The sequence below is a fragment of the Cucurbitaria berberidis genome (genome assembly GCF_010015615.1).
Source record: "Cucurbitaria berberidis CBS 394.84 unplaced genomic scaffold K460scaffold_5, whole genome shotgun sequence".
Lineage (NCBI taxonomy): Eukaryota > Fungi > Ascomycota > Dothideomycetes > Pleosporales > Cucurbitariaceae > Cucurbitaria > Cucurbitaria berberidis.
In genome coordinates, this window is record NW_024468939.1 from 320,843 (window position 1) to 344,040 (window position 23,198).

Consider the following 23,198-nt stretch of genomic DNA (forward strand, 5'->3'; position numbering starts at 1 on the left):
TGGATGAGCTCATTCTCCAGTGGCGGTGGTCCGTGCATGACGAAGCGGACTTTAAATTTCTTACCTAGGTAGCTTGGGAGAAATTCAAGTCGCAGACCAAACTAACGCCTGTCGATACGCTCCGGTTTTGAATACCACCTCACTCTCTTCAGCCTCTCCAGCCTCTCCAGATCTGTACCTTCCGCACGCGCGCACCACTCCAGACTCGCCTCCGCCCAAGATGAGTGCGCAGACAGACCCCGCGCAGCGGGTCGCGATAGGCATCTCCTTTGGCAATTCCTACAGCTCCATTGCCTATACTACCGGTGTAAGCCCAACACGCAAAACTCTGGCCGTGAACGGAAGAAGTACTGACAACATCTAGGACGGAAAATCAGAGGTCATTGCAAACGAAGACGGAGGTGCGCCGCGGGACCCCACGTAAATGGCACATGAATTCACTGCTGACGCTTTCAAGACCGCCAAATCCCGTCCGCGCTGTCCTATGTTGAAGGCGAAGAACTCCATGGCGGGCAGGCCAAGAGCCAGTTCGTCCGCAACGCAAAGAACACAGCCGCCTACTTTCGCGACTTTCTAGGCCAGCAGTACGCATCTTCACCCTTCGCTCGCGTCACAACTGACCCGCTCCTAGGTTCGAATCAATAGACCCCTCACCGTGCCACCAATCTGCGCATCCCATACAACATGGGGACGGGGTGGCCTTTGGCATCCGCGATACCGACGAGGATAAAGAGAACACCGTCACCGTAGGCGACGTCACCACCCGGCACCTCAAGCGATTACGCAGCTCCGCTTCCGACTACTTGGGAAAAGACGTGAATGCCGCCGTCATCACAGTGCCCACCAACTTCTCTGACGCCCAGAAAGAGGCACTGAAGAAGGCGTCCACAGATGCCGGGATAGAAGTCCTGCAGTTCATAAATGAGCCCACTGCTGCTGTCCTATCATATGATGCCCGCCCTGGCGCGCAAACAGCAGACAAAATTGTTGTCGTCGCTGACCTAGGCGGTACTCGCTCCGATATCGCTGTCGTTGCCTCTCGCGGCGGCATCTACACCATCCTCGCAACGTTGCACGACTACGAAGTCAGCGGCTTCAAACTTGATCAGGTCCTCATTGACTATTTTGCGAAGGAGTTCGTCAAGAAGCACAAGTCAGCTGGTGACCCTCGGGAGAATGATCGATCGCTGGCCAAGTTGAAGCTCGAATGCGAGGCTGTGAAGAAGGCCCTCTCAATAGGTACCACGGCAAACTTCTCCATGGAGAGCTTGGTCGGCGGTGTGGACTTTACAGCAACCATCAACCGCACACGGTACGATCTGTTAGGCAGCAAGCTCTTTGCAGCCTTTACCCGCCTCGTAACACACGCCGTGGAGAAAGCCCACCTTGATCCTTTGGATGTCTCTGAGATCATACTCGCTGGCGGCAATTCGCACACGCCAAAGGTTGCCTCTGCTGTTCGCTCTGCCTTCCCAGATAGCACCACTATCCTCGCGCCATCCACGTCGTCAACCGCTATCAATCCTTCAGAGCTTTCTGTTCGTGGTGCCGCTATCCAAGCTAGCCTCATCCAAGAGTTTGAGCTGGAGGACATTGAACAGAGTACGCACCCTATGGTCACTGTCACTCCGCATCTTTCCACCGCTGTCGGCGTCCTTTGCATCTCCGGTGACGAATCTTCGGGCATCTTTCACCCTATTATTGACGCAGAAACGTCGCTACCCGTTCGACGAACCGCTACAATCGCAACTCCACGAGAAGGTGGTGATGTGCTCATCAAAGTTGCCGAGGGTTCCCGACACATCAAGGTCACAAAACCGGAGTCGAAGCCAAAGTCTGAGAAGGAAGAGGCGGACGATGAGGACAGCGATGAAGACGAGAGCGACGAGGAAGAGGAGTTGAGAGAAAAGACTTGGAAGGTTGGCAAGACGCTAAGTGAGGCTGCTATTCGCGGTGTTAAGAAAGGTGGCAAAGTTGAGGTGCAGATCAACATTGGTGCAGACCTTAGCATAAACGCTATATTCCGCGAGGTGGGCGCCAAGGGGGGCATACGAGGAATAGTCCAAGGACACAAAACGAATGGTAGCACATAGGCCGGGGGTGTCTTGGGTGCCATAATGACTAACGACTGATCCGCTTGGCAAGTCGAACCGGCACGATATCAGTCTGCCAAGATGGGGTCGTGTGCAACATAGATAGGTAGCCAGTCTGCAGTTTCAATAATCTTGTACATCTTCGTTTGTGGACAACCACCAAATTTCGAAGTCCTCAAATCTAACAAAGAGCTACTACAGTCGATGCTCGTGTTTGCAAAGTCATACACTCATCGGTTTCTCAATATTCTCAACCGAGGTCTCATCCTCTGACCCATTCCTGTTTCCGCCGTCCATCGCTCATATGTCATCTCTGCTGTGCCTGGGTATGTCAAACCTTCGTAGTGCCACCGCCTATGCATCCAGTTCTCCTTATCTAACTCTTCTGTAAGCAAATTTTCCAACGCACCAAGTTCTGCCCCTTCATTTTCATTTTCCCAATCGGTACTTTGTGCTATATTTAAATATCGCAAACGACCCAAGAACCGTTCATCCATCAACGAATATAAGTCAATCGCCGTGAAGCTTCGGGACGGATCGCCCGTTTTTCCAGAAGTGACAAGAGTGAGGCTTTGTAATGACTTGGACTCACGCCAGCGCCCAGGACAGAAGTCTGGAGGCATGTTCCCAAATCGTGTGTCTATGTAATCAAGCGCAACAGTCAGAGAAGTTAGATTGGGCAGCCAATCCAATACACGATTGAATCGACCTTGCTTGACGATTGGAAGGTCGCGGAGTTCAACGACGGTGAGACTGTCGGCCAAATTGCACAAGAGTGCCTTGATGCCTTGATGATCGAGCGCAGGACTATGAAGGATACTGAGCGAAGCAAAGGTGGGCGGGAAGTTATCCGGCTGACGTAACATGTCCCAGAGGAATTTTCCAGAAACGGAGCCTGAAAGGGAAAGATGTTGTAGTTTCGGCGGCCATCGAACGTTCATGGACAGCGTGATCCCCTCGTAATTCGACGAGCACCGCGGCAAATACAGTTCCCGCAAGTCGCCTAGCTGACGTACTGTTTGATTTAAACTCTGGAAGCTGATACACTCGGATACGAGGCTCAGGTCGAGAACGCGTAGTCGCACGCATTTACTTAGACTCGCCCAGCAGTTGATGGCAAAGCTGGCTTGTGGCGCTATGAAGATTTGGAGAGATGTCTTGGTGCGTCCAAGTAATCTTGCTGTGGTAGACTTGCTCCCTTGATGCACTATGTGAGACAAGTCTAGAGCCTTTACGAGGCCCGACAGCGCGGTTGGCTTTCACGAAGTCAGTGTCTGTCTTTAATGCAATTTGTACACGAAGCATACCTTTATGTGCGCGAGGACGGAGGGGCATATTGTCCGGACGAAAAGTTCATATGCACGACCGGATAAATAAGGTGCTTCGTAGAGAGGCCGGATTGCTACGTCGTACCATTGTCTGATCTCGTCAGCCTGTGCATTGAAGCCATGGGGGCGGGACCTACCTGTTGACCGCAGAAAAGCGGGCTAGTGCTGTTTGCCTCTCGCGTATCTCCCACCTCTCGAGATGCACCAAAACCTCAAGTAGCAGCTCATCAGGCAGATAGTTTGCATACTGGATCATGGCAACGACTATGGTTCGTTCTGTAAGGTTGCGTTGACCTGCGCGACGTAGTGGGCAAGAATGTGGACGTGCGATCGCAGAGGTGAGAGAGCATGACGCACTAGTGGATGCCATATTTATCTCCGAACAAAGCCGAGCGCCAAACAACTATCACGGCCTCGAACGGAAACGTTGATAAAATACATGATTCTTCAAGAAAGTGATCCTTGTTGATGCCGGCATATGCATACATCGCCCATGCAACCTAATCCCATCGTGGTGCTCTTACCACCGTTTTCCAGGTCCACTGGGTTGCGTACGACAATCAGGACATGCATGATCGCAATTCTCTTAAGATGTATCGTTGATAGTGAGCCCCTTCCAGACTAACTTCTGCATGTCACACCGGCTCCATCGTCTCTCAGAACTCATGAGGGGGTCGAACTCGAGTCGAAACGTCCAAGATCGATTTCCCACCATGTATGACGGGCAACTTTCCAGTTGACAGTGCCTAGTATCGAGGTTGAGCCAATTGAAAAGCAGTAGGTCTGTTGAAGTAACTATTGTTGCCATCCGGGCCTAATTCTCGCAGTTGCGGCGGTGCAGCTTTCCAAGAACGTGTGAAGTAAGACCGACCACTACCATTGCGGTATTCCTCGATGTACTCGGATAGGCCTTCATATAGACGAACAAATGGCGGCGTGTTCTCGTAAGATCCATCCTTTTGTGCATCTAAACATTCACCAATGACCCCGAAACTTCTACCCCTACTGCTTGGCGCTGCAGCGGATATCAAGGTTTTGGCATACTCTTGCTGTCGAGAGGGACGATGTCCATCCCGAAACCAGTTCACCAGCTTCTCTTCTTCGCTAATATGGACGGAAAGCGAAACAGTGGGATCGCTAGTGGTCGGCTTTGAATCCGTGAAGAATGGGCCCTTGAAACACTGCACAGTGGGTGCTTGTTGCCCTAATCCATTCGCTATCTCGTAGTCTTGTGTCTGTCTCAGGCCATCTGGGTCGCTGAATTTAAGTGCTGCAGCAGCCGTGGCGTTGATAGCTGTCGCTTCTGAGCCAGAAGCCTCCGATCCTGTGATTGTCCCTTGTATGTTAGCATAGATGGGAGCAGAGGCATTCAGACTTGAGACGAGTCTATGCGGATTAGCGACCGTAAGTCCCGGAGGAGGGAACAGAGATCGAGCTGTAGGTTGAATATATGCGTAATTTGGAGTTGCAATTCGTCCTTGTTCCAGGGCGCCCGGTCGTATTGCTGAAGCACCAAGCTCGGCCAACCTACTTCGAAGCTTTCGACGATTCCGAATATCTTCTGGGGAAGAGGGAGGAGGGGTCTTTCGTGGGCGAAAGCCGTGTCCAGCTGGTACTACAAGGTTGCTCGCTGCATCTTCCCCAAAATCGATGTCCCGGAGGGCTGGCTGTGATAGGCGACCCGGTAAAATTGTGTCGCCATAGGTTGTGTCGTCATGGCTTCTCCCTCCCTCCACAATAAGCTCTTGAGAAGTAGACTCAATAGCACCATCTGATCCTGGTGTAGCTGAAGTAATCGATCTGAAGGGAAATTCATATTCAAAATCCAGCGAGCCCTTTGGATCAATTTTGTCACCTCGAGATCGAAGACCAGAACTAATTTTCGAGGATGAGGGCCTGACGGGTGCAATGAAAGGATCTTCTAAGCATTCACCTTTGATCGTGGCGTGCAGTGTTATCGGTGTCATTGACTTAGTCTCCTCGAGGGTGAGAAATCCAGAAGGATCACTGCCTTTTGTAAAGACCGGTAACCCTTCGTAGATCAGGCTAGAAGCGGTTGACGGTGACTCCATCCGAGTGACATCGACAGGAGCTGATCGAAGGACTCCAATTGGTACTTCTTTCGGTCGGCCACTCTCCACGATGAGCTTCTCTCGGCTCTCGGCAGCAAGTTTGAAGATTTTCAAGGGACTATAAGATGCGCCATACCCCTTCAAACGATCGGACGCAAGAGATCCTTCAACTTACCCGCGAAAGTGAGCGTAACGTCCAATATTCACCCATTGAAACGATGTGGATGACCATTGGTGTGCCGAGACATCTCTGTTCGGGTGACCGATAAAGACAACCTGCCCATCGAACTCACCCATTTCTTCATGCAGGCGAATCGGATCGGGTAGCTTCCCAAAAAGCTGTTCATAACGGTCGTCACCAAAAGCCTGTAAGACATCGGGACCAACTTCGTTGCCTCTTGCTCGTGAAATTCCAGTCGGGGTTCCCAAGATATTTGTTCGGTTGGTCAGCACTCCCTGGTGCTCTGGTATCGGCGAAGCTTTGGTAGGCCTAATTGACCGGAGGTAGGGCGACTCCATTGGAGAAGCTGTGAATGCACTAGAAGACTGCAAGTTTTCGACAGTGGAAGAGACGTATTTATCATCGCAACCAGTGTGGGAGAACGATGATGAGGTTTGGAACCATGGTTGGCGACCGTCTCGACCTATCGTGGAAGAATCAATGTAATCACAAACATCTCCGCACTTAAAGTACTTTTATAGAACCAGCGATAGCTCAACTAGGGCGTAGGCGCTTTGAAAATCCTCTTAAGCGTGATCATACTCCCCCAGATCACTAGCTCGCATTGGCCGCCAAGGTCCACTTACTTTCTTGCGATTGGGCTGGAGTTTGATGATACCAGCCAAAGAGACGGAGCCGGGCGTCGACTGTTCGCTCTCAACATCGTCATCTTTCGTGTGGAAACGACGCGCCATGTCTGCAAAAGTTCTCGCCTGCGTGGGCGGTTCTGTCGAGAAGTCTTCAGCGGAGCGTGCCTGGGGATCGGACGGGAACTGAAAGTGTAGTGAAGGTGAGCGGAGGATAGGCGTTCTGTCCATATACTCTTTGTTTTTCACGTACGTAGTGTCTCTGTCTGCACGTGGAATGACGCGAATGTGTGAATGCAAATTCCCGTCGCTTTGCCTGAGAGTTCCTAAGGGTAGTCTGCCTTTTGAAGTATGTGCAGCAGCGGGGGCGCGGCGGCTTCACTGTTTAATTGGTGATGTGTGATAGTATAATAAAGCCGTAAAAACGGAGCGCAGGGCCTGCTATTAGAAGAGAACGGTCTCACTGCGTTGCCTGCCGTAGGTTCTCGCCTTACTTGCTAGTTTGTAGATGTCACATCATCTCCTAATCAAGTAATGATAGAACAGAATGTGAATAAAGAAAGAGGGACATTCCAAGACATGGAATTCTGTGCAAAGACTCGGCCTGTAAAGAGTGCGTACGCTATTTTTTGCAGTATTCCAATTCAGTGGCAATTCAGACTTGTTTCCGATACTAGAACCTACACATATGGTGGAAACCAAAAATAAGACGGTAACCGTGGTTTGTAGTTACGCCTTTGTTGTTATCTGTGGTCAGTAGTGCGGAACACCGCGGGCAAAGCAACGTCTGCGTGTTAAATATGAACTTACAAACCGGCGATAGTTCAAGGAATCACACGGGGCCGGAATAGTCCTAACTTCACTTCTGTCAGAGGATCGAAACGCTGAGAACTAACGATTATAATTTGGTTAAACATTCACTCCTTTCGACTTACCGTACCGACATTCACACTGGCTTCTCCCGAGTTCACGCCTTTTTTGTAGGCTGAAAACGGGGTTATATGCAAGTTTAATCAATGGGTAATCAACATTAATATTGATCAAACTACTTCTTCGTTGCTTGAAGTGGGATTGTGAATCCTTCCATGAGACCCCTCCGTCACTCCACCTATAAATTTCGAAACCACTTTTCTTACTCTGCTCTAACCTACACCGATAAAACACTCTCTTGACCTCGCTTAATGTTGAAAAACCTATCACAATATCAAACGAATCGGAGACTTCTAATGGTCAACTGCAACCTCCTCGTTGGGCTGGCCAACTTAGCCTTAGTGGGGGCATATCAGCTTCTCGTAGCTTCCTACAAACCGGATACCAGCGATACTGGAGCCATTCAAACTCTCAAGTTGAGCTTAGGGTTAACCAGCGACAATAGCTCGAATACCCTTAAAATCGTCCACGAAAATCATGATTGTGGTAGCCAACCTACTTGGCTCGACATATCTCTCGGTAACAACCTGGTCGCCTGCTTGGATGAAGCTGCCTCTTCATTACATGATGGCCTGATCATATTTAAAATCAAGCTTGATGGTAGTCTTGAAAAGGTCTCTAGTACTAGTGTATTTGGTGGACCCGTGTCTATGATTACCTACAACAATAAGTCGGCTGTGGCACTGGCCCATGTACGTACCATCATCTCCGTAACTTGTTCTAGACATAGAATGTCTGCTTACCATATCCTTGTACTACCAGTACTCGCCACCATCAATTTCAACGTTTACAGTCAACCCCAACAAATCATACACACCCTTGCAGAACTTCACGTTCAGCCTGCCGCTGGATCCAACTATTGTCTCGTCAACAAAGTCCCTTATCCATCAAGCAGTGCTTGATCCTACAGGACAATATGTAGTCTTTCCAGATCTTGGTGCGGACCTGATTCGTGTCTATTGTATCGATCCCGGAAATGGAATGCTCACTGAACATACACCACTCCAGTCAAAGCGCGGATACGGCCCCAGACATGCAACTTTTTGGTCTTCTGGCGATGCGAGTAGCATATACATGTTCGTAATCCACGAGTTAAGTAACAAGATACTTAGTTACGAAGTGGGCTACCCAGAATTAGGTGGGCTTACATTCTATGAAACCGACGAAGTTAGCACATATGGGGATCGCGAAGTTCCCATCGGGTCGAAAGCCGCCGAGTTACTTCTCTCACCAGACAACAACTATTTGGTCGTGTCTAATCGAAACGGATCTATGTTTGATGCTCCAAACCCAGATCCAAACAACAGCACCACACTCCCGAGTGACTCACTTGCGACGTTCAGGTTATCTGTAGCTGGAAAGTTAACCTTTGTCCAATTAGCACCAACTGGTGGGAGCTTTCCTCGCCACTTTAGCATGAATAATGACGGGTCATTGATTGCAGTCGCCAACCAGAATACATTTAACGTGAATGTATATTCACGAAATGTTGAAACAGGGATAATCGATGATTTGGTTGCTTCATCATCCAATCTTGGGCCAGGCAGCTTAACGTAAGACTTCCTACTCCCAAGGTTTCCAGAAATCGCTAATTTCGATGTCTCAAAATGGGTTAGGTACGTGCAATGGCTATAGTAACGGAGAGTTTCTCAAGTTTCGGTTGTTTACGGCAACGTCCAACTATGAGCACAGTGAATATACCGCAACGAGATATTCACTGGTGTGGGAAGCGGAATGAATGTTAAAAAATTAATCGTCCATCAACATCGTACTGTGTCTGGTAGTGAAAGCTTCGTGACGATAGCAATTGAATACTTTAGCGAAGTCTCTACGTTGTCCACTTCTCCTGTGCTGCGGCCCACATGACAGCGTCCCACACATCGTTTACGATCTTCCGCGGCTGATAAGCCGGTTTGGTGCCCTCCACATAGACACCTGTTTGTACTAGTACACTGGCCCAGTCTGTACCGTATGGACTTTCGTAGTTATTCCCCCCTGCTATGTCGCTAGCGGGATTGTCACCAACCATGTACACACGTTTCAGATTGCCCGGCTCGTCAGAGCGTAGTAGATATTGCCGGTGCGAAATGAGGCGTTTTTCCGCGAACTCGTAGGTAAGCCGATATGGTTTACCCATAATAACCTTTTGCAGCTCGACACCATGTGGCTCGCCGCCTGTGATTGCTGCCCAAACACCTTCTAGCGCCTCACGAAAACCTCCCTGGCCCAGCCTCGGTAGGTGGTATTTCGCAGCCCACAATAGGTCAGGATTCGAAAAATAGAGAGTCGGCTGCCCATCTTGCTGATAGCCATGGTTTGGCAAGGCAGTATCACCGTTCTTCGCGGAAAGAGTACCGAATATGCCCTGTTTGGATAGCAAGACGTCTTTGATAATCTGCAAATCTAAGCCCCAGTCACGGGGGTCGTTATAAACGAATATGGCATCGATACGGAGCGACGTAGACGGGGAGGCGGAGTTAATGGGGGCAGGCAGCGGGCGCGTAAAGCTCTCGTAGTACGGGAGTAGCTGTTGGGAGAATGGCCAGACGTCAGGATATGCTGCTAAGACATCGCCCGGCGTGACCACTGTCTTGAATCCATACGCCTCGGCGACTGTTCTGCACTTATCCGCTTCTCCACCCACGACCATCACTGTCTTGTCCTTGAGATGATCCAAATCGGCAAAGGGCGTGTGGCTCTGAATGAACATGGTGGTATCAATAGGCACGCCTAACTTGTTGCTCAGATCGGCCACTCGATCTGCTTCGTGCTTGCCGCCGCCATTCGTGAGAAGAATGAAGGGGATGCGCTGCGACTGGAGGTACGAGAGGGCCTTGTGTGCGCGAGGTAGCGCATCAGAGCTCCGCAGAAGGACTCCATCGATACTGACAGCCGTCAGCAGTGGTGTTGAGGCTGGGTGCCTGTCTTACTCGAAAGCGAACGCAAACTCAGGGATGCGGGGGGGAATAGCGGCTGCTGTCTGCAGACGGCGTATCAAGGTGTGGTAACCATTGCATCGAGGCAGCCTCGCGATATGCCTCACGGACGCATAAGCTGCCATTTGATGGTGGAATAGTGATCCGTGAAGGAGCTTGATGAGGTATGGCCGAGCTTCAGACCCAATTGAATTCGGGTACCGGTATGCTGAGCTCGGACCCAAAATCTAAACCATGAGCTTTCAATTCATTAAATCAAGGGGTTTCAGGATGCCCTTTCGTTTTTTCTTTTTTTAATGTCTTAGTAGCCGAATCTTCTTTAGTATTTTAATTACAGATGCCTCGAGGATCTTTAGGATCCCTTTTTGGCTTTTGGTAATTCAGAGACTCAAGTGCCTCAAAAGTCGCTTCAACATTGAGCTCCTTAAGAGGATTTTCAAAGCGCCTACGCACTAGTTGAGCTATCCCTGGTTCTGTGATTGAGTGTGAGCTCCTTTAACAAACCAGGACCTACACCGAAATCAGCTTACTCCCAAATAGAAGGGACTTGGAATTCACTACCCGAGAATAATTAAATATTTCTATTTTCTGGAATGCTCCCGATGTCGCATGATACTAATGAAGCAGACAGATGCTTCGAGCAATGGAAATGAGAGGCAGCGTTCTCAGAATCATATTGAACTGTCTACTGTTACCGACTTTGGAAGCTACGCATTCAGTCACACGAGCTGAACAAAGGTATGTGATCAGGCTCCGCCACCAAAAGCTACTTGCTGAACCAGGCATAGACAGCTGAAGCGATTGATAATGGCATCCTTATCAGCAATACTTTCACCCATGTAGAGCTGGCGTCACCCGGTTTAATAAAATTACTGTTGGGCTATCACTTATATTCTCGAATATCCAGTGGGCACGTTCTTGTCCATGGCTAGCGAAACGTGGCTGTTCTGATAAGTCCGCTAGATGCTCTCAGATTGTCACTTGTAAGCTTACTCTACTCTGCTTCAGTAACGAAGTAAAAGTTCGAATTCAAATCCTCTTATTAAAGAAAAGTCACAAAACGATTCTTTATATTGGTGAATACTGGCGTTGCGTAACAAAATATGCAAAATAATTGCTTACATAGCTCACTGGGCATTTGTGCTTTGTATTGATCATACACGCTATTAGCTGAGAGTTCAGCATTTTAACGAAGGGGGTCCCTTGGAAAGGGGGAGAAAGCACGTGGGGCACCGAGCAAGGTACACTTTAAGCACGAGGCTCAGCGCCACCCATTCACAATCATCAAGTCATGTGCCACAACATGTTCCGCAACGCGTTCTAGAGCTTGATTAGACTCTTATAGAAGGGATTGATAGAGTCAAAGAGAGCCTTACACCCAAGACTTTGATTGTCAGGCGTTTTGTACAGGGGCGGACGAACACTTGGCATAAACATCCCTTTGTTGAGTACAATAGTAGCGCACGACGTAGATCATTGACTTCTTTCATACCCTTGCAGTCTTCGCCTTTGAGTACATACAAGCTAAGAAAGCCTCACGGTCATATACCGCCATAGAAAAAGCATAAGAACATATTGATTTCCTCCCAAGTGAATTTCTTCATTCCAACATCAAACAACTTCAAACAGTTTAAACACTCTTTAACCAACCGAATTCCACGAATCAGTTAAAATGGCCGGTATCAACAAGCGTGGCGTCACACCTGGCCCTCAGTGCACCGTTTCGCGGGGCGTTTCACCCGGTCCACAGTGCACTGTTTCCCGTGGCGTTTCACCTGGTCCTCAGTGCACCGTTTCGCGCGGTGTGAGCCCAGGCCCTCAATGCACCGTCCTCTAAACCACCCTCGAGGGTGATTCTGCTCGAGGTTGCACACCTTAGCAACCACGAATTACGCGCGAATTCAGCAAATATATTTCACTTCATATCGAGCACTCTACAATGACAGAGGTAGTCATAACTAGCTCGAATCAATGTTCGAGTACTGCGACATTATCACTCCTCGCGGCCTTTTACCCTCCACCAATTTTCTTCACATTTACAACGCGATCTTGCGACAATTCCGGTGGATGTCGAATTCATGCGGCTTTGAGATTGGTTTTTGTATGAAGAGTATGGAGACAAGGGTCTTTGTTTTTATTTTCTCGTTGCGTGTGCTATTGTATGAGTCTGTTGGTGGTGCTGGTTGGAAGATTTTCGACTTTCGGTTCTCGATTGATAGGAAGAGAATTTCCAAGAGAGCTCAACAGAATTCATATGCTCAACAACTCAATGCACTGGTTCATCACACCGAATGTCCTAATGGGTGATGAAATGTTATAACTAACTGAGATGATTCGAAATTTCTATTTTGTAATTATGCATGATGAGGGATGGCTGCAGTCGAACATGCTCACGAAGTATTTTGTGACTTAGTCTTTTCGCTTTCAAATTGACAAAGACAAGTACGAGGTTCAAGGGCATCCTGGCTGCAGCTATGCTGCTACAAGAAAGAACATCCTAGCATCTGCTGACTAAGAGTAGTTATCACGATTGAGCTAATAGCATTTAGTCACTGATAACGGAAAGTGAGGCCTTATAAGGGATATATTTCTCAGGTCCCTTGAAAACGAATGACAGCAGCACTATGTTACCCCTGGCCTCCATTGGTACGCCAAAGCATTCCTACAAGAGCCATCTACCTTCGACCTTTGGGAATAAACCTTCAGTGCCAATATTAAGTCAGCACGATCTGCTGCAACAGGGTCGTCAAAAGAAAAACGCTCACCTTCCTCGTGCACTTCGAGACCTACTCTGAGCAGGATGATATATCTTCTTCACCCCAGCACCGGTCTTATGTATAGTTCTTGGAGCTGAAGAGAAGTTGCGTTGTTGCAGCTTGGCTCCACGTATAGTGAATGTCCGTACAGCGCGAACCTGCTCTGAACCTGCTCTGGATGATGTCTTCCTCCCCATTCGCCCCTGATTGACAGGACTGAGTTGGTTCAACTTCGCCGATGCGCTTCGAAGAGAGGCAGGCGTTATGTTAGGAGACGTGTCTTCCTCAGAGTCAGACTCCTCCGCGCCGGAACTTTCAATAGGGGTACTTGGTCGCTTGAGAGTTCGGCGCCCCTTTTGGCTGTTGTGCGCTGGGGTGGTGCGCGGGCGAGTAGAGTGCACACTTGTAGGCTTCTTAACCGCCTTCAATGCGCTCGACTTAGGTACTTTACGTTTGAAGCTGACCGTAGTGTGGCGCGTGAACTTGACAGAAGACGACATGTTTGTTCGCATGAAAGCGGCCCGCGAGCGCCTGGACCCGGTTCCCGAAGTAGATCGCTTCATAGCACGATTTTCGCGAGATGTTATTTGACGCGAATGCTCGGTTGCCTCTCTCTCTGCTCGCTCTCGAGCGGCTTGCGTTTCAGCATGGGCTTTCTTTGCTTTCGCTGTGATGGGAGTTCCAAGAGACACCCTTCGCTTCTTTGGAGAGTTAGGAGTACTCTCGGAACCAGCCCTGCTAGAGTCATAGAGATCTTGAACCTTGCGCTTGGTTCCAGTAACGAGTATAGAACTAACAGACTTTTCTTCGATAGGTTTCTTCGGTTTGGGACCAAGCACCCCACGACAGGACTCAGTCCCGCAGCGACATTCTTGAATGTTCTTTTGGGAGAATGGACTACAGGAATAAGCTTTGGCATCGAAGTTTGTAGTTGGGTATATGACTTACTCGAAATTGTAATCATACGTCAGTTCTTCGCCAGTCATGATTCCCCGAGGACCAGCGAACAGTGCCATTCGAGGCTCTCCACCAACCGTCCACTTGATCATCTCGCAATTAGGCTCACAAGAGTGGTTGACGAATCGTGCAATTGTTCCCCGAGTTGCGTCAATGATCATCTTGTTGTCGAAACTCATCAAGTAGTAGCACTGCCATGGGTTAGTTAGGACTATGATGCTAGGTCGACATAGCAACCTACCTTGTCCTTTTTGTAAACCTGCTTCATCCGTCGCTCACACTCGTATTGCGTGATGATCTCGCCAGCATATTCCACGATGATCTGATTAGGTTCAAAAGTTCTCATGGCTCGCACACCATACCCGCGGTCTTCAGTGTGGACAACCTCAACCCCATAGTCGTAGCGATTTCCTTTGGCACGTCGCCTGAGTTCTGCGAAAGGTCGATTGCCGCATCGCTCTGGCGTAAGCCTACAGTTTGTGCTGTCGCACTCGTATGCCATGATGCGATTATGGCATGCCTCACCACAACCATCTTCAGGATCACAGTAGCATTGAGAAGAATCCTGCTTGTCGCGCTTCCACAAGGCGGATGCGTCGCCGATGAATCTATCTACAGTAATATTAGCTCTTATACGATGGACAGGAGAGGAGTATTCACTTTTATTAAGCTTGACCCATCCATCTACCTTGACCTTCCTAGGCAGGGGGTAGTAGGTGTCAAAAGGCAACTTGAAATCGCGGAACACGTGACGTGGGTCCTCATTCAAAAGGCGGTCGCAAGCGAAAATAGGAAGGGGAAGCGTGGTGTTCTCCTTGGAATTCCTGTTCCTCTTTTTCACACGGTTCTGGCTTTCCGACAGGCGAGGATCGAAGTCGCGGTGTTGGCCGACGTAAAGTCCCTGTTTTAGCCAGACTTTCGACTTTGGTTGTAGATACTCTTTCTCCTGCAGTGGACTGTTCTGGTATTTGTCTTCGGCTCCCGTTGCAGTGCGTGGGCGTTTCAACGACACAGGGACTGGTGACAGCTGAGAAGCATTCATACGAGAATCTGGCATGCTTCGTCGAAGGGTCCTTTGAACAAATGTCTTGCCTCCTGAAATTGCGCTTGCAACGGCATCCCCGGCACTAGAAAGGTTGCGGAGGGCCTCCTTACGCAGGTCCGTCACGCGCGAAGAGGTGCGACGCCGTGCCGCCTGAGCAGCTTCCGCGACAAGCTGCTCCTCGACAGGGTCACTGACTTCTGCCGCCTCAGATGTTGGCTTGGGCAACTTCTTCTTCCCGGGCGTTCCCTTCTCTTTCTTGAGCATGCTCTCTAGTGAACCGTGTAGAACGTTCATGTGGTGCTTCTCCAGGTACTTGGTTGGCGTATGGATGGCAGTGCCTGAGAGAATCTGAACGTTGTATGTCGTGACGGACTTGCGCGCGTTTCTTGCGGACCGCCGGCCTTCACTGTTGGCTGTGCCTGGGGTCGTTTGTGCTGCTACATGCGCCTCATCCGAGGTATGCAACGCCGGAGCTTCATCGTCCACTTCTATGGCTTGCTCAAACTTGGTGGTCTCGGACAGGACGCTGGCTCTGTCGTCGAGACTGGTGGGGGGCGTCGAGATGGACGGCGACGCGCTGGACATTGCGCGGACACCAGTCTTCTTATCCGTCTGGACAGTGATGTTGGATAGCGAGGACGATGTCGACGTCGGCGAAGAATCGCGCCTAGCCATGGTAGCGGAGGGCCGGGTTTGTAGGGCGCGTCGCGATGGTAATTGCGAGGGGGCGAGGCACTGACGCGCTGAGTAGGACGACGGTTTGGGCGGGTTTACGGCGCTCCACAGCAACACTGCCAAAGTTTACGCGCGGCAAACAATCAATAACCTTGAAAGATGTAGGGAATCGTCAATCGAGCCTGCAGGAAATCGAAAGCATGCATTGGCAGGCGACAGCGTGCCGTACTGGGAGGTGGATTGAAGGATGGAGGAGGCTCGGGAGGAGGTAAACATATCCAGCTAGTCAGCCAACCAATTAGGCTGTTCCTGATCTGTCCAGTGTCACCACCCTCACATTCCGTCTTGAGAAAACCGCGCAAACCTAGAGATTTGATAACTGTCTTTACAGCCGGAAGATAGTCACGATCTGCGTCACTGTGGTAGACATTGCTTTTCTAATGCGTGTCAGTGAGCCATAGCAAGCGCTGCACCGTACACGTTTTCTGTCTATACATTATGGTGTGATAATAGAGAGCGATTGCTCGAAGCACGTAATTTGGTATCTATCAAACACGTGGGAACACGGCTCCTGAATGTCTACCTACATTGCAGTCGCACTGGTGGCGTCCCGAGCCGTCCTGCCAACAGGCCCCTGAAAACCTTCGGGTGCATGAACGTCTTGCATCTCGACACCGCCACCTTGCTGCTCGGCGGCCAAAGGCGCTGTTCGTTTCCCGTTGCGTGGGCCGAATCTCTGATCTCCCTCCTCGTATCTCCGCTTGAAGTGTAGATAGGTTGGTGGACGCGGTCGCTGCAGTACCGCGAGCCAGTTCTTGAATACTGACCCACGCGTAAAAGGCCGGTGCCTGTCCTTCTTCAGGAACTTGTGCGAGTTGAGATACTCGCGCGTCGTTTCGCCTCGTCCAACTAGAAACAAATGATACACGCCGAGGCTGAGTGGATATGTCCATCCTAAAAGTCCATAAATACACAAGGCAAAAGGAACTCGCCATCGGCCTATTGCCTCGCCAAAAGAGGCATTGCTTCGTGCCCTCCAAACCAAGATATGTGTCAGACTAGCTCCAAGGAGAAACAGTCCCAGCAAAGTAGTAGCGCAAACAAAAACAAAGAAGTAACGGTAATTCCGGCGTCCGACACAGTTGTTAAGCCAGACACAGTGATGGTCCTGAGTTTCGACGCAATTATCGCAGACACGGCAATGGTGAGCACGTGGAGGACGCCAGATATTGCAGCTTTTGCAATATTTTGTTGGGACTTCCATTGCAGCGTTGGTTCCAGTCGCCGATACGACCATGGTCCACTCAGTCGTAGGGGGCCCGAGACTTAGCGGGTCGTCATTAGGATTAGGCGGGGGGAAGGGGTGTAGGTTGCGGGGAAGGATCTGATCAAAATTAGCGTCGAATAAGCTGAATGTGTCATACAACGTACGCCTGGATCTGAAGCAGATGCATGGATAAATGAAGAAACGGATATTAGGAACAAGTAAGCAAAGAAAATGGGTATCGATGGAGAAACATGGAGCCACAGCCAAGGTGCCCTAATTATTGTTAGCCGGTCTATGATATGGGTCGTGAAGGGGGTGCACGAACGAGAAACCGAAGAAGAGACCGGCAGGCAAGATGATCATGACTGCCGTGGCTACGTTGACTGGTCGGTCACGCGTGTTTTGCAGTCGACCACCCCAGCAAAATGCAGTGTTGCCAGAGAAGTACTGGTAGTTTTTGCCTAGTTCTTGCTTGACGACCTCCTTCGTAGCCTCTCTGCGTGTCAGCCTGGGCGATGATTCGGCAGACGTGAGCTTCTCGTGACCCTGGTGGGGCCGTATCTGCGCAGAGCGGCCGTCACGGCTAGACAGCATGAAGCTGGATCTGAAGGAGCGGGGGGATTTGCTGGGCGTTGGAATTTTGCCAGCATCGTGAACGTGCACGTTTGTGAGATGGAGGTGTTGGGGCCTGGGACGCTGCAATGGAGTTATGCTCTCATCGCGACTGCGGACCGTCTCTGCTCCTGTGGGTGTCGTGTTTGCAGTGGTGCGGTCTGGCATGTCTCTGTCGGTAATGTCGGTGCCGCGCGAGGGGGGAGGCTGCTGGTCGAGCTCGTGATGGAGGCCCAGAGTAGGGCCGCCACGGGCTGTTTGCGTTGACCCTGTGCTCTGGCGAAACGGGGTGCCAGCCGTCTCGTGCGTGGCTTCCGAGTAGAGCGAGCCCTGGCCAAGGAGAGAAGTTGGACGCTGGTTGCGCTGCTGCTGGAGGCGTTGGGAGCTCATAGGCCTGAAGAAGCCGTGGGCGGCCAAGGGCACATGTGTTCTGCTTGCGGACGTCGTCGGGCGACTCTGGGGGCCGAAGCTGCCAGACACACTGATGCCACTCTGCACGCCGCCGCCGCCGCCTCGTCGCGACGGGCTAGCGGCCTGTGACCATCGGTTCTGGCTGCCGGACGTCGCAGTCGCAATGGATGAAGGCCTCGAGGGCGGCAGGCCGGGCTCTCCTGGCGGGCCCGTCATGCCCAGCACGCGGCTGCCAGTCGAGCTGTTGGTGGGATCGGCTGTCGTCGTCATGGCCGGAGTGAGGGAGTCGCTGGCGCAGTCGCTCTCTTTACAAACTGCATGACATCGACGAAAGAAGGCGCGGGTCAGCGGAGGGAACCGGAAAGCGGTGGAGTAAAAGGAGTGACTGGGTGTGCAGGAGCGTAAGAGATGCGACGCGACGACGAGGCGACGAGGCCCGGGGATTCAACGGGCGGTGGCTCTGCTTCGCGACGATGCTATCTCAAAAGGGGTCCAAAGTCATGCCCGGTACCGTAGGTGGTTTGCTTGCTGCAAGGTCCACTCGTCCAACGCTAGTCTGACTCCGGCTAGACGGCCTTGGTGACGCATCCGCCGGGCTTGGCGAACCGCGAGATTCAACATCGAACCATCGCACTCTCACACCCCCCCAACGCACCCCTCTCGCAGCATACCCACCTCAATTGCACCCACCATGTCCTCCATCATCGCCCGCTCGGCCTTCCGCGCCGCCCCGCGTCTACAGCCCTCTCCCGCCCTTCGCCGATGGGCCAGCGCTGCTGCCGAGGGCGACAGGGAATCTGGCAAGCAGGCCCTCAAGGCTGGAGCGAAGCGCGACCCCGAGCTCTACGTATGCCGCAGGACAATTGGCTTTTGTGCATGAAGTTAGGAGCTAACGGGCCTGTACAGGTACTTTTGGCTATCATGAGCGGCGTTTTTGGTCTGGCGGGATGGCACTTCTGTAAGCTCTCTGGAGGCGCCATGTGAACGGCTGGCGCCGCACACCGTCAATTGCGAGACTCTGCTGACATCTCCCAGCGCGCTCTCCCACCAGCGCTTCCTCTGAGCTCTCCGTTGCCAAGGCGTCGGATAGTGAGCCCTGGAAGCAGGGTGCATCTGGCTCAAGCCCATACCAGTATCACCCTGGCGGTGATACAAACATCAAGAAGGATGCTCCGTCAGCGCTTAACGTAGTCGTCATCCCCAACGTCACTCTTCCCAAGGCATGTCACATTGAAATGACATCTATGGCTGGGATGTGCTAACTGTGATAGGAACTCCACGATACTTACAACAAGTGGGGCAAGGATGGATACTGAGAGGGTCAAGTCAAATACAGATCTCACCGTCAATGGAGACAAACCACAACGAGCTCTTTTATCTCGCCATCTTCTGTCTTGCCTCTGTACATATGTCAATTTGAGAATGTGCTCTACTGATAGGAAATTTGAGCGTCCCTATTAGTTTGATCCTCATAATCTATGGACAAAACTCCCGCCTGTCTTATCATTATGTTTCGATTACAAAAAAACCCCGTTCCACCTTATAGTTGTACAAGGCTTGAAATCACAAAATCTTTTACCAGCTTCAGAGCCGTGCGTTCCGCCACCAAAGGATATTATACATGACATTCATATGATGATCCCAGCCCCGTAGCGAAGAGAAACTAGTCTATAGGGTATCTCCGTTTTGTTTTCCGTCCCGAGCCCGACCAGTGCGGTCAGGATGTGTTCGGCAACCTCTTTCGGATCTCAGTAACCATATTGTCCCTATTCACCAACACACCGTCCTTCTCCGGATTGCTTTCGTCTTTGATGCCTAAAACCTTGATCTTGACTTTCCCTTCCTTGAGTTCGTCCTCTCCAAGAATAACAGCAAGTGGAATGCCTGCCGACTCCGCCTGCTTGAACTGTTGAGGAAGTTTCGGCTTCAGCTTGTAAGAGAACTCGGCCTTGATCCCGGCCGCCCACAGCTCTTGTGCGACATGCATGCGCTCCGTCAACATGCCCGTAAAGCCTTTGCCGCCAAACGCCATGATATAAGCATCCACGTCTTTAGCACGCTGTGTTGACTGGCCGCGGGCCTTCATGATGCTGATGATTCGATCGATTCCGAACGAGATGCCAACGCATGGAATAGGCTTGCCGCTGAACATGCCCACTAATTCATCATAACGACCACCGGCTGCGACACTCCCTACGCCGATCTCTTGTTGCTTTCCTTGCACGCGAGGTGCAGAGCCTTCTGTGACGACTTCATAGATGACTCCAGTGTAATAGTCTAGGCCTCGGGCAAGTGACAAGTCGAACGATATTCTCTTTCGGGCGCCAAAAGCATCGAGGTAAGCGAATAATAGCTCCATATCCCGGACGCCTTTGATGACGTCTTCAGACTGGGAGAGTACCTCATCCTTCTTGAGGAATTCGATGATGTCGTCGCCGCCCTTGCGCTGTACCCAGTCGCCAATTTTGTCCGCAATGTCTGTCGGCAGTCCTTTGGTTTCCATCTCCTTCTTCACCTCGACCCACGGAAGCTGCAACGCGTCAGTAAACCTGCGGGGGTTGGAACTAGGGGGCACTACCTTGTCAAGCTTGTCTACTGCGGAACTTATAGGCCTTATTAGCTCTTCCTTCACACCGGCGGCCTTGAATATACCGTCCAGAATCTTCCTGTGATTGATTTTGATTGTGTACGACTCCCAGCCGAGGCCGTCGAAAACGTCGGTAGCGATCTTGAGGACTTCAGCGTCGGGGATCATAGCGTCATAGGAGCCTGCAATATCAAAGTCGCATTGGTAGAACTCGCGCATGCGGCCCTTGGTCATGGCGGGCTGGTCGCGGCGGTACACTTTGGCAATCTGGTAGCGCTTGAAGCTCTGCACGCTCGGATTCATGGCAAGCCATCGTGCAAGCGGGACTGTCAAGTCGTAGCGCAGCGAGCACAACTCTCCGCCCTGGTCTTGCAGGTCGTAGATCAACTTCGAGTCTTCTCCATATTTGCCGCTCAGGATCTCCTTGAGCTCGAAGACGGGGGTGTCGAGCGTGGTGGCGCCGTGGCGTTTGAAAATGTCTGTGACGGTATCGAAGAGACGATCGCGGAGTGCGGCGTCTTCGCCGGTCCCTGGTACTATTTAGCGGGCACCCTCGAAGGCTGGACAGCACGCAAAGGAGGAGTGAAGAAGGGAGAGAAGAAAAAAAATAGATAGGGAAGGGAAACGAACAATCGCGCGTGCCCTTTGGCACCTTCAAATTGAAGTTCTTGGACTTGTCTTCCTTGCCCATCTCGTCATCGACGAAGCCCGAAGACTGATGAGCGCAGAACAGGCGACGGGGTGCAGAGAAGCGGGCACGGGTGGACACAGAGGTGTGCTTGCTGCAGGTGAGGGTGTATCGGAGGGCGTTTTGGAGGAGCGCGGGGCGGGTGAAGTGGGGTACAATGAGCCGCATGAGCAGGAAGGTGACTCAACAAGACAGGCAAACGCGCGCCTGCAAAAGTTGTAATGCACTTCGTCGCCTGGCCCGTGCGTTCGACGTCACCAAAGGCATATACATAGTAGAAGGAAGGGAACATTGTAGTATTGGTGTCTGGGTATCTAGAGCTTCTGAGAATTTTGCATCAACGCATGTCGCCTGTGTACAGCCCAGTGCCAGGCCGCGCACTCTCACCACGCCTCCCTAAACTCCACCAAATCTTTCTGCCCGTAGCACTCTACCACCACGGTCAAGATCATGTCAATGGCGACCCTCGTGTTCCACTCAGCGTCGGTGAGCGCAAAGCTTTCAACTTTCGCGTCACGAGGTACGCCACCGTCGGTATGGGCGTGTGCGGTAGTCTCTTTGTGTGACTTGTGTCCTCGCATCTGCTGGCGCTGCCTCTCAGCTTCTACTCGCGACGAAGGGACCCGGGGCTGTACCAATCGATCGCCGAGTTGTGCAAGCAAGCGTTCCCGCGCTTGCTCAAGATCCTTCGTGCCCGCGTCATCGTGACTTTGGTCCTCATTTTCGGACATGGACATCTCCGCCTCGGACTCGCTCGTGTTTCCTTTCAGAGAGCCCCTATGTCGCACTTCGTTTCCCAATTCGGGCAAGAAACAATCGACTCCGTCAACCTCTCCAATCTCCCCGTCCTGCGGCAAGTCTGTGGCCATGCCAGGCTTCGTCTCTTCAGAGTCCTCAATGGCCCCCTCTCCATCGTCACGAGGAGAATCTTCTTCTCTAACCCTCGATTGGCCTGCAACAGCATTCTCATCATCAGAGCGTTGGTGACAGACGCTATTTTCTCGAAGCCGGACACTAAGACGGCCTACTTGAAGACCCAAGTCTCGAATTTTGCTAATACGTTCGTGATCCAGCGTACCAATGTCTCCTGCTGAGGCCAACAAAGACCAGATCCAGCAGCACTTCTCGCGGGAAATCAAAGTAGATTGACTCAAGGACGAAGCGCAAATTTGAAGACCGAAATACAAGTTCCGCTCGTCTATTTGAAGGACTTGAGCTAGAGTAGGATAGTCTCGGTCGATTGTCTGTAGCCATGCGCGCTTGTTTCTCGGGGGTTGTGTATTATGTGATTTTTCAGAAGCTTCCACTGCATTCTGAATAGAGCTACTTGTGTCGGCCTTGAGAATTTGGTGGCGTAGGGATTGGAACCGTTTGAGTAGCTGATTGTAACAGGTTTCTTGTGGATCGGGGTTGCAGTAATCCTCGTCCCACTCATCTTCATCGTGGGTAGTATCGTAATTGTTATCTAGGGCGATCCAAATGCCGTCCTTGTATACTAATCGGTGTCTATCGGACGCGTCGCTATATGCCGAATGGACATCGTTTTCGTCATCACCTCTGTCGCCAGTCGGGGCTACGAGCAATGGTGGGATCATTGATGCTTCAGATCTGGTACACAGGTATCAGCTCCAACTTGAACTTTTCAACATCGTTTCTAGAAAGGAGGGGTATCATGCTGGTATACCCACCTAACGCTGCGAAGATATGCTAATGCCTCACTCGTGGAGTCGTCTGATAGCTGTTCTTCCTCGTTCGCTCCCGGTAGCATCGTTCGCATACCACACTCTCTACCAGTACTCCCACTCTTAGTCTGCGCAAATTTGTCTTCCGCTCTCGCCCGCTTGCCTCCTGGTACATCATCTTGTCCGCGCTTTCGTTTACTCGTGTAAGGCGTGGGGGGAACTGCCGCGGCCAATGGTGGCAGACGAGCTGTTGTCGGTACGAGATAATTGTCTGGTCGCTGGAGCTTGTTGTAGACCCCACCGTCCTTTGTGACAGCAAGATTAACGCCAGGGCTTGCCATGTTGGCGTTGA

The 23,198-nt window shown here is 51.2% G+C and overlaps 10 protein-coding genes across 10 annotated transcripts; 3 read left to right on the forward strand and 7 right to left on the reverse strand.

Moving 5' to 3' along the window:
* The first annotated feature begins 94 nt into the window (after positions 1–94).
* On the forward strand, positions 95–2,442 carry K460DRAFT_397656 (chaperone protein dnaK). The gene is made up of 4 exons (XM_040936174.1): positions 95–307; positions 365–401; positions 458–584; positions 632–2,442. The coding sequence occupies exons 1-4, from the start codon at positions 221–223 to the stop codon at positions 2,091–2,093; spliced, it is 1,713 nt and encodes a 570-aa protein (XP_040783988.1). The 5' UTR covers positions 95–220; the 3' UTR covers positions 2,094–2,442.
* On the reverse strand, positions 2,324–3,677 carry K460DRAFT_388372 (uncharacterized protein; the record flags this gene model as incomplete). Its single annotated transcript, XM_040935686.1, has 4 exons — positions 2,324–2,469; positions 2,503–3,349; positions 3,401–3,512; positions 3,559–3,677. The coding sequence occupies 4 exons, from the start codon at positions 3,675–3,677 to the stop codon at positions 2,324–2,326; spliced, it is 1,224 nt and encodes a 407-aa protein (XP_040783989.1).
* Positions 3,678–4,167: 490 nt separating this feature from the next.
* On the reverse strand, positions 4,168–6,408 carry K460DRAFT_434533 (uncharacterized protein; the record flags this gene model as incomplete). Its single annotated transcript, XM_040938383.1, has 3 exons — positions 4,168–5,611; positions 5,669–6,039; positions 6,301–6,408. The coding sequence occupies 3 exons, from the start codon at positions 6,406–6,408 to the stop codon at positions 4,168–4,170; spliced, it is 1,923 nt and encodes a 640-aa protein (XP_040783990.1).
* A 1,169-nt stretch (positions 6,409–7,577) lies between these two features.
* On the forward strand, positions 7,578–8,781 carry K460DRAFT_262880 (3-carboxymuconate cyclase; the record flags this gene model as incomplete). Its single annotated transcript, XM_040927479.1, has 2 exons — positions 7,578–7,922; positions 7,993–8,781. Coding segments are annotated over 2 exons (1,134 nt in total), but the record flags the coding sequence as incomplete, so codon positions are not given.
* A 277-nt stretch (positions 8,782–9,058) lies between these two features.
* On the reverse strand, positions 9,059–10,291 carry K460DRAFT_408893 (cat eye syndrome critical region protein 5 precursor; the record flags this gene model as incomplete). Its single annotated transcript, XM_040937202.1, has 2 exons — positions 9,059–10,115; positions 10,161–10,291. 2 exons carry the CDS (start codon positions 10,289–10,291, stop codon positions 9,059–9,061), a joined length of 1,188 nt encoding a protein of 395 aa, XP_040783992.1.
* A 2,636-nt stretch (positions 10,292–12,927) lies between these two features.
* On the reverse strand, positions 12,928–15,599 carry K460DRAFT_293184 (uncharacterized protein; the record flags this gene model as incomplete). Its single annotated transcript, XM_040929397.1, has 4 exons — positions 12,928–13,819; positions 13,871–14,070; positions 14,121–14,491; positions 14,540–15,599. The coding sequence occupies 4 exons, from the start codon at positions 15,597–15,599 to the stop codon at positions 12,928–12,930; spliced, it is 2,523 nt and encodes an 840-aa protein (XP_040783993.1).
* Positions 15,600–16,000: 401 nt separating this feature from the next.
* On the reverse strand, positions 16,001–18,390 carry K460DRAFT_344181 (zf-DHHC-domain-containing protein). Its single transcript, XM_040931242.1, has 3 exons — positions 17,192–18,390; positions 17,031–17,139; positions 16,001–16,983 (listed from the first exon to the last, which is right to left on the reverse strand). The coding sequence occupies exons 1-3, from the start codon at positions 18,157–18,159 to the stop codon at positions 16,183–16,185; spliced, it is 1,878 nt and encodes a 625-aa protein (XP_040783994.1). The 5' UTR covers positions 18,160–18,390; the 3' UTR covers positions 16,001–16,182.
* A 190-nt stretch (positions 18,391–18,580) lies between these two features.
* Positions 18,581–19,205, forward strand: K460DRAFT_379513 (uncharacterized protein; the record flags this gene model as incomplete). The annotated part of the gene is made up of 4 exons (XM_040935173.1): positions 18,581–18,736; positions 18,796–18,847; positions 18,925–19,109; positions 19,161–19,205. The coding sequence occupies 4 exons, from the start codon at positions 18,581–18,583 to the stop codon at positions 19,203–19,205; spliced, it is 438 nt and encodes a 145-aa protein (XP_040783995.1).
* A 401-nt stretch (positions 19,206–19,606) lies between these two features.
* Positions 19,607–21,332, reverse strand: K460DRAFT_388377 (histidyl-tRNA synthetase-like protein; the record flags this gene model as incomplete). The annotated part of the gene is made up of 3 exons (XM_040935687.1): positions 19,607–20,419; positions 20,468–21,006; positions 21,107–21,332. 3 exons carry the CDS (start codon positions 21,330–21,332, stop codon positions 19,607–19,609), a joined length of 1,578 nt encoding a protein of 525 aa, XP_040783996.1.
* Positions 21,333–21,441: 109 nt separating this feature from the next.
* K460DRAFT_318378 (uncharacterized protein) lies at positions 21,442–23,198 on the reverse strand. The gene is made up of 2 exons (XM_040930389.1): positions 22,853–23,198; positions 21,442–22,772 (listed from the first exon to the last, which is right to left on the reverse strand). Exons 1-2 carry the CDS (start codon positions 23,185–23,187, stop codon positions 21,548–21,550), a joined length of 1,560 nt encoding a protein of 519 aa, XP_040783997.1. The 5' UTR covers positions 23,188–23,198; the 3' UTR covers positions 21,442–21,547.

Coding starts and splice junctions, on each gene's coding strand:
- K460DRAFT_397656 (XM_040936174.1), top strand. CDS start 221: ATGAGTGCGCAGACAGACCCCGCGCAGCGGGTCGCGATAGGCATCTCC. Junction 402..457: donor CATTGCAAACGAAGACGGAG/GTGCGCCGCGGG, acceptor GACGCTTTCAAG/ACCGCCAAATCCCGTCCGCG. Junction 585..631: donor CGCGACTTTCTAGGCCAGCA/GTACGCATCTTC, acceptor ACCCGCTCCTAG/GTTCGAATCAATAGACCCCT.
- K460DRAFT_344181 (XM_040931242.1), bottom strand. CDS start 18,159: ATGACGACGACAGCCGATCCCACCAACAGCTCGACTGGCAGCCGCGTG. Junction 17,140..17,191: donor GGTCTCTTCTTCGGTTTCTC/GTTCGTGCACCC, acceptor AACAATAATTAG/GGCACCTTGGCTGTGGCTCC. Junction 16,984..17,030: donor CATCTGCTTCAGATCCAGGC/GTACGTTGTATG, acceptor AATTTTGATCAG/ATCCTTCCCCGCAACCTACA.
- K460DRAFT_318378 (XM_040930389.1), bottom strand. CDS start 23,187: ATGGCAAGCCCTGGCGTTAATCTTGCTGTCACAAAGGACGGTGGGGTC. Junction 22,773..22,852: donor GCATATCTTCGCAGCGTTAG/GTGGGTATACCA, acceptor CCTGTGTACCAG/ATCTGAAGCATCAATGATCC.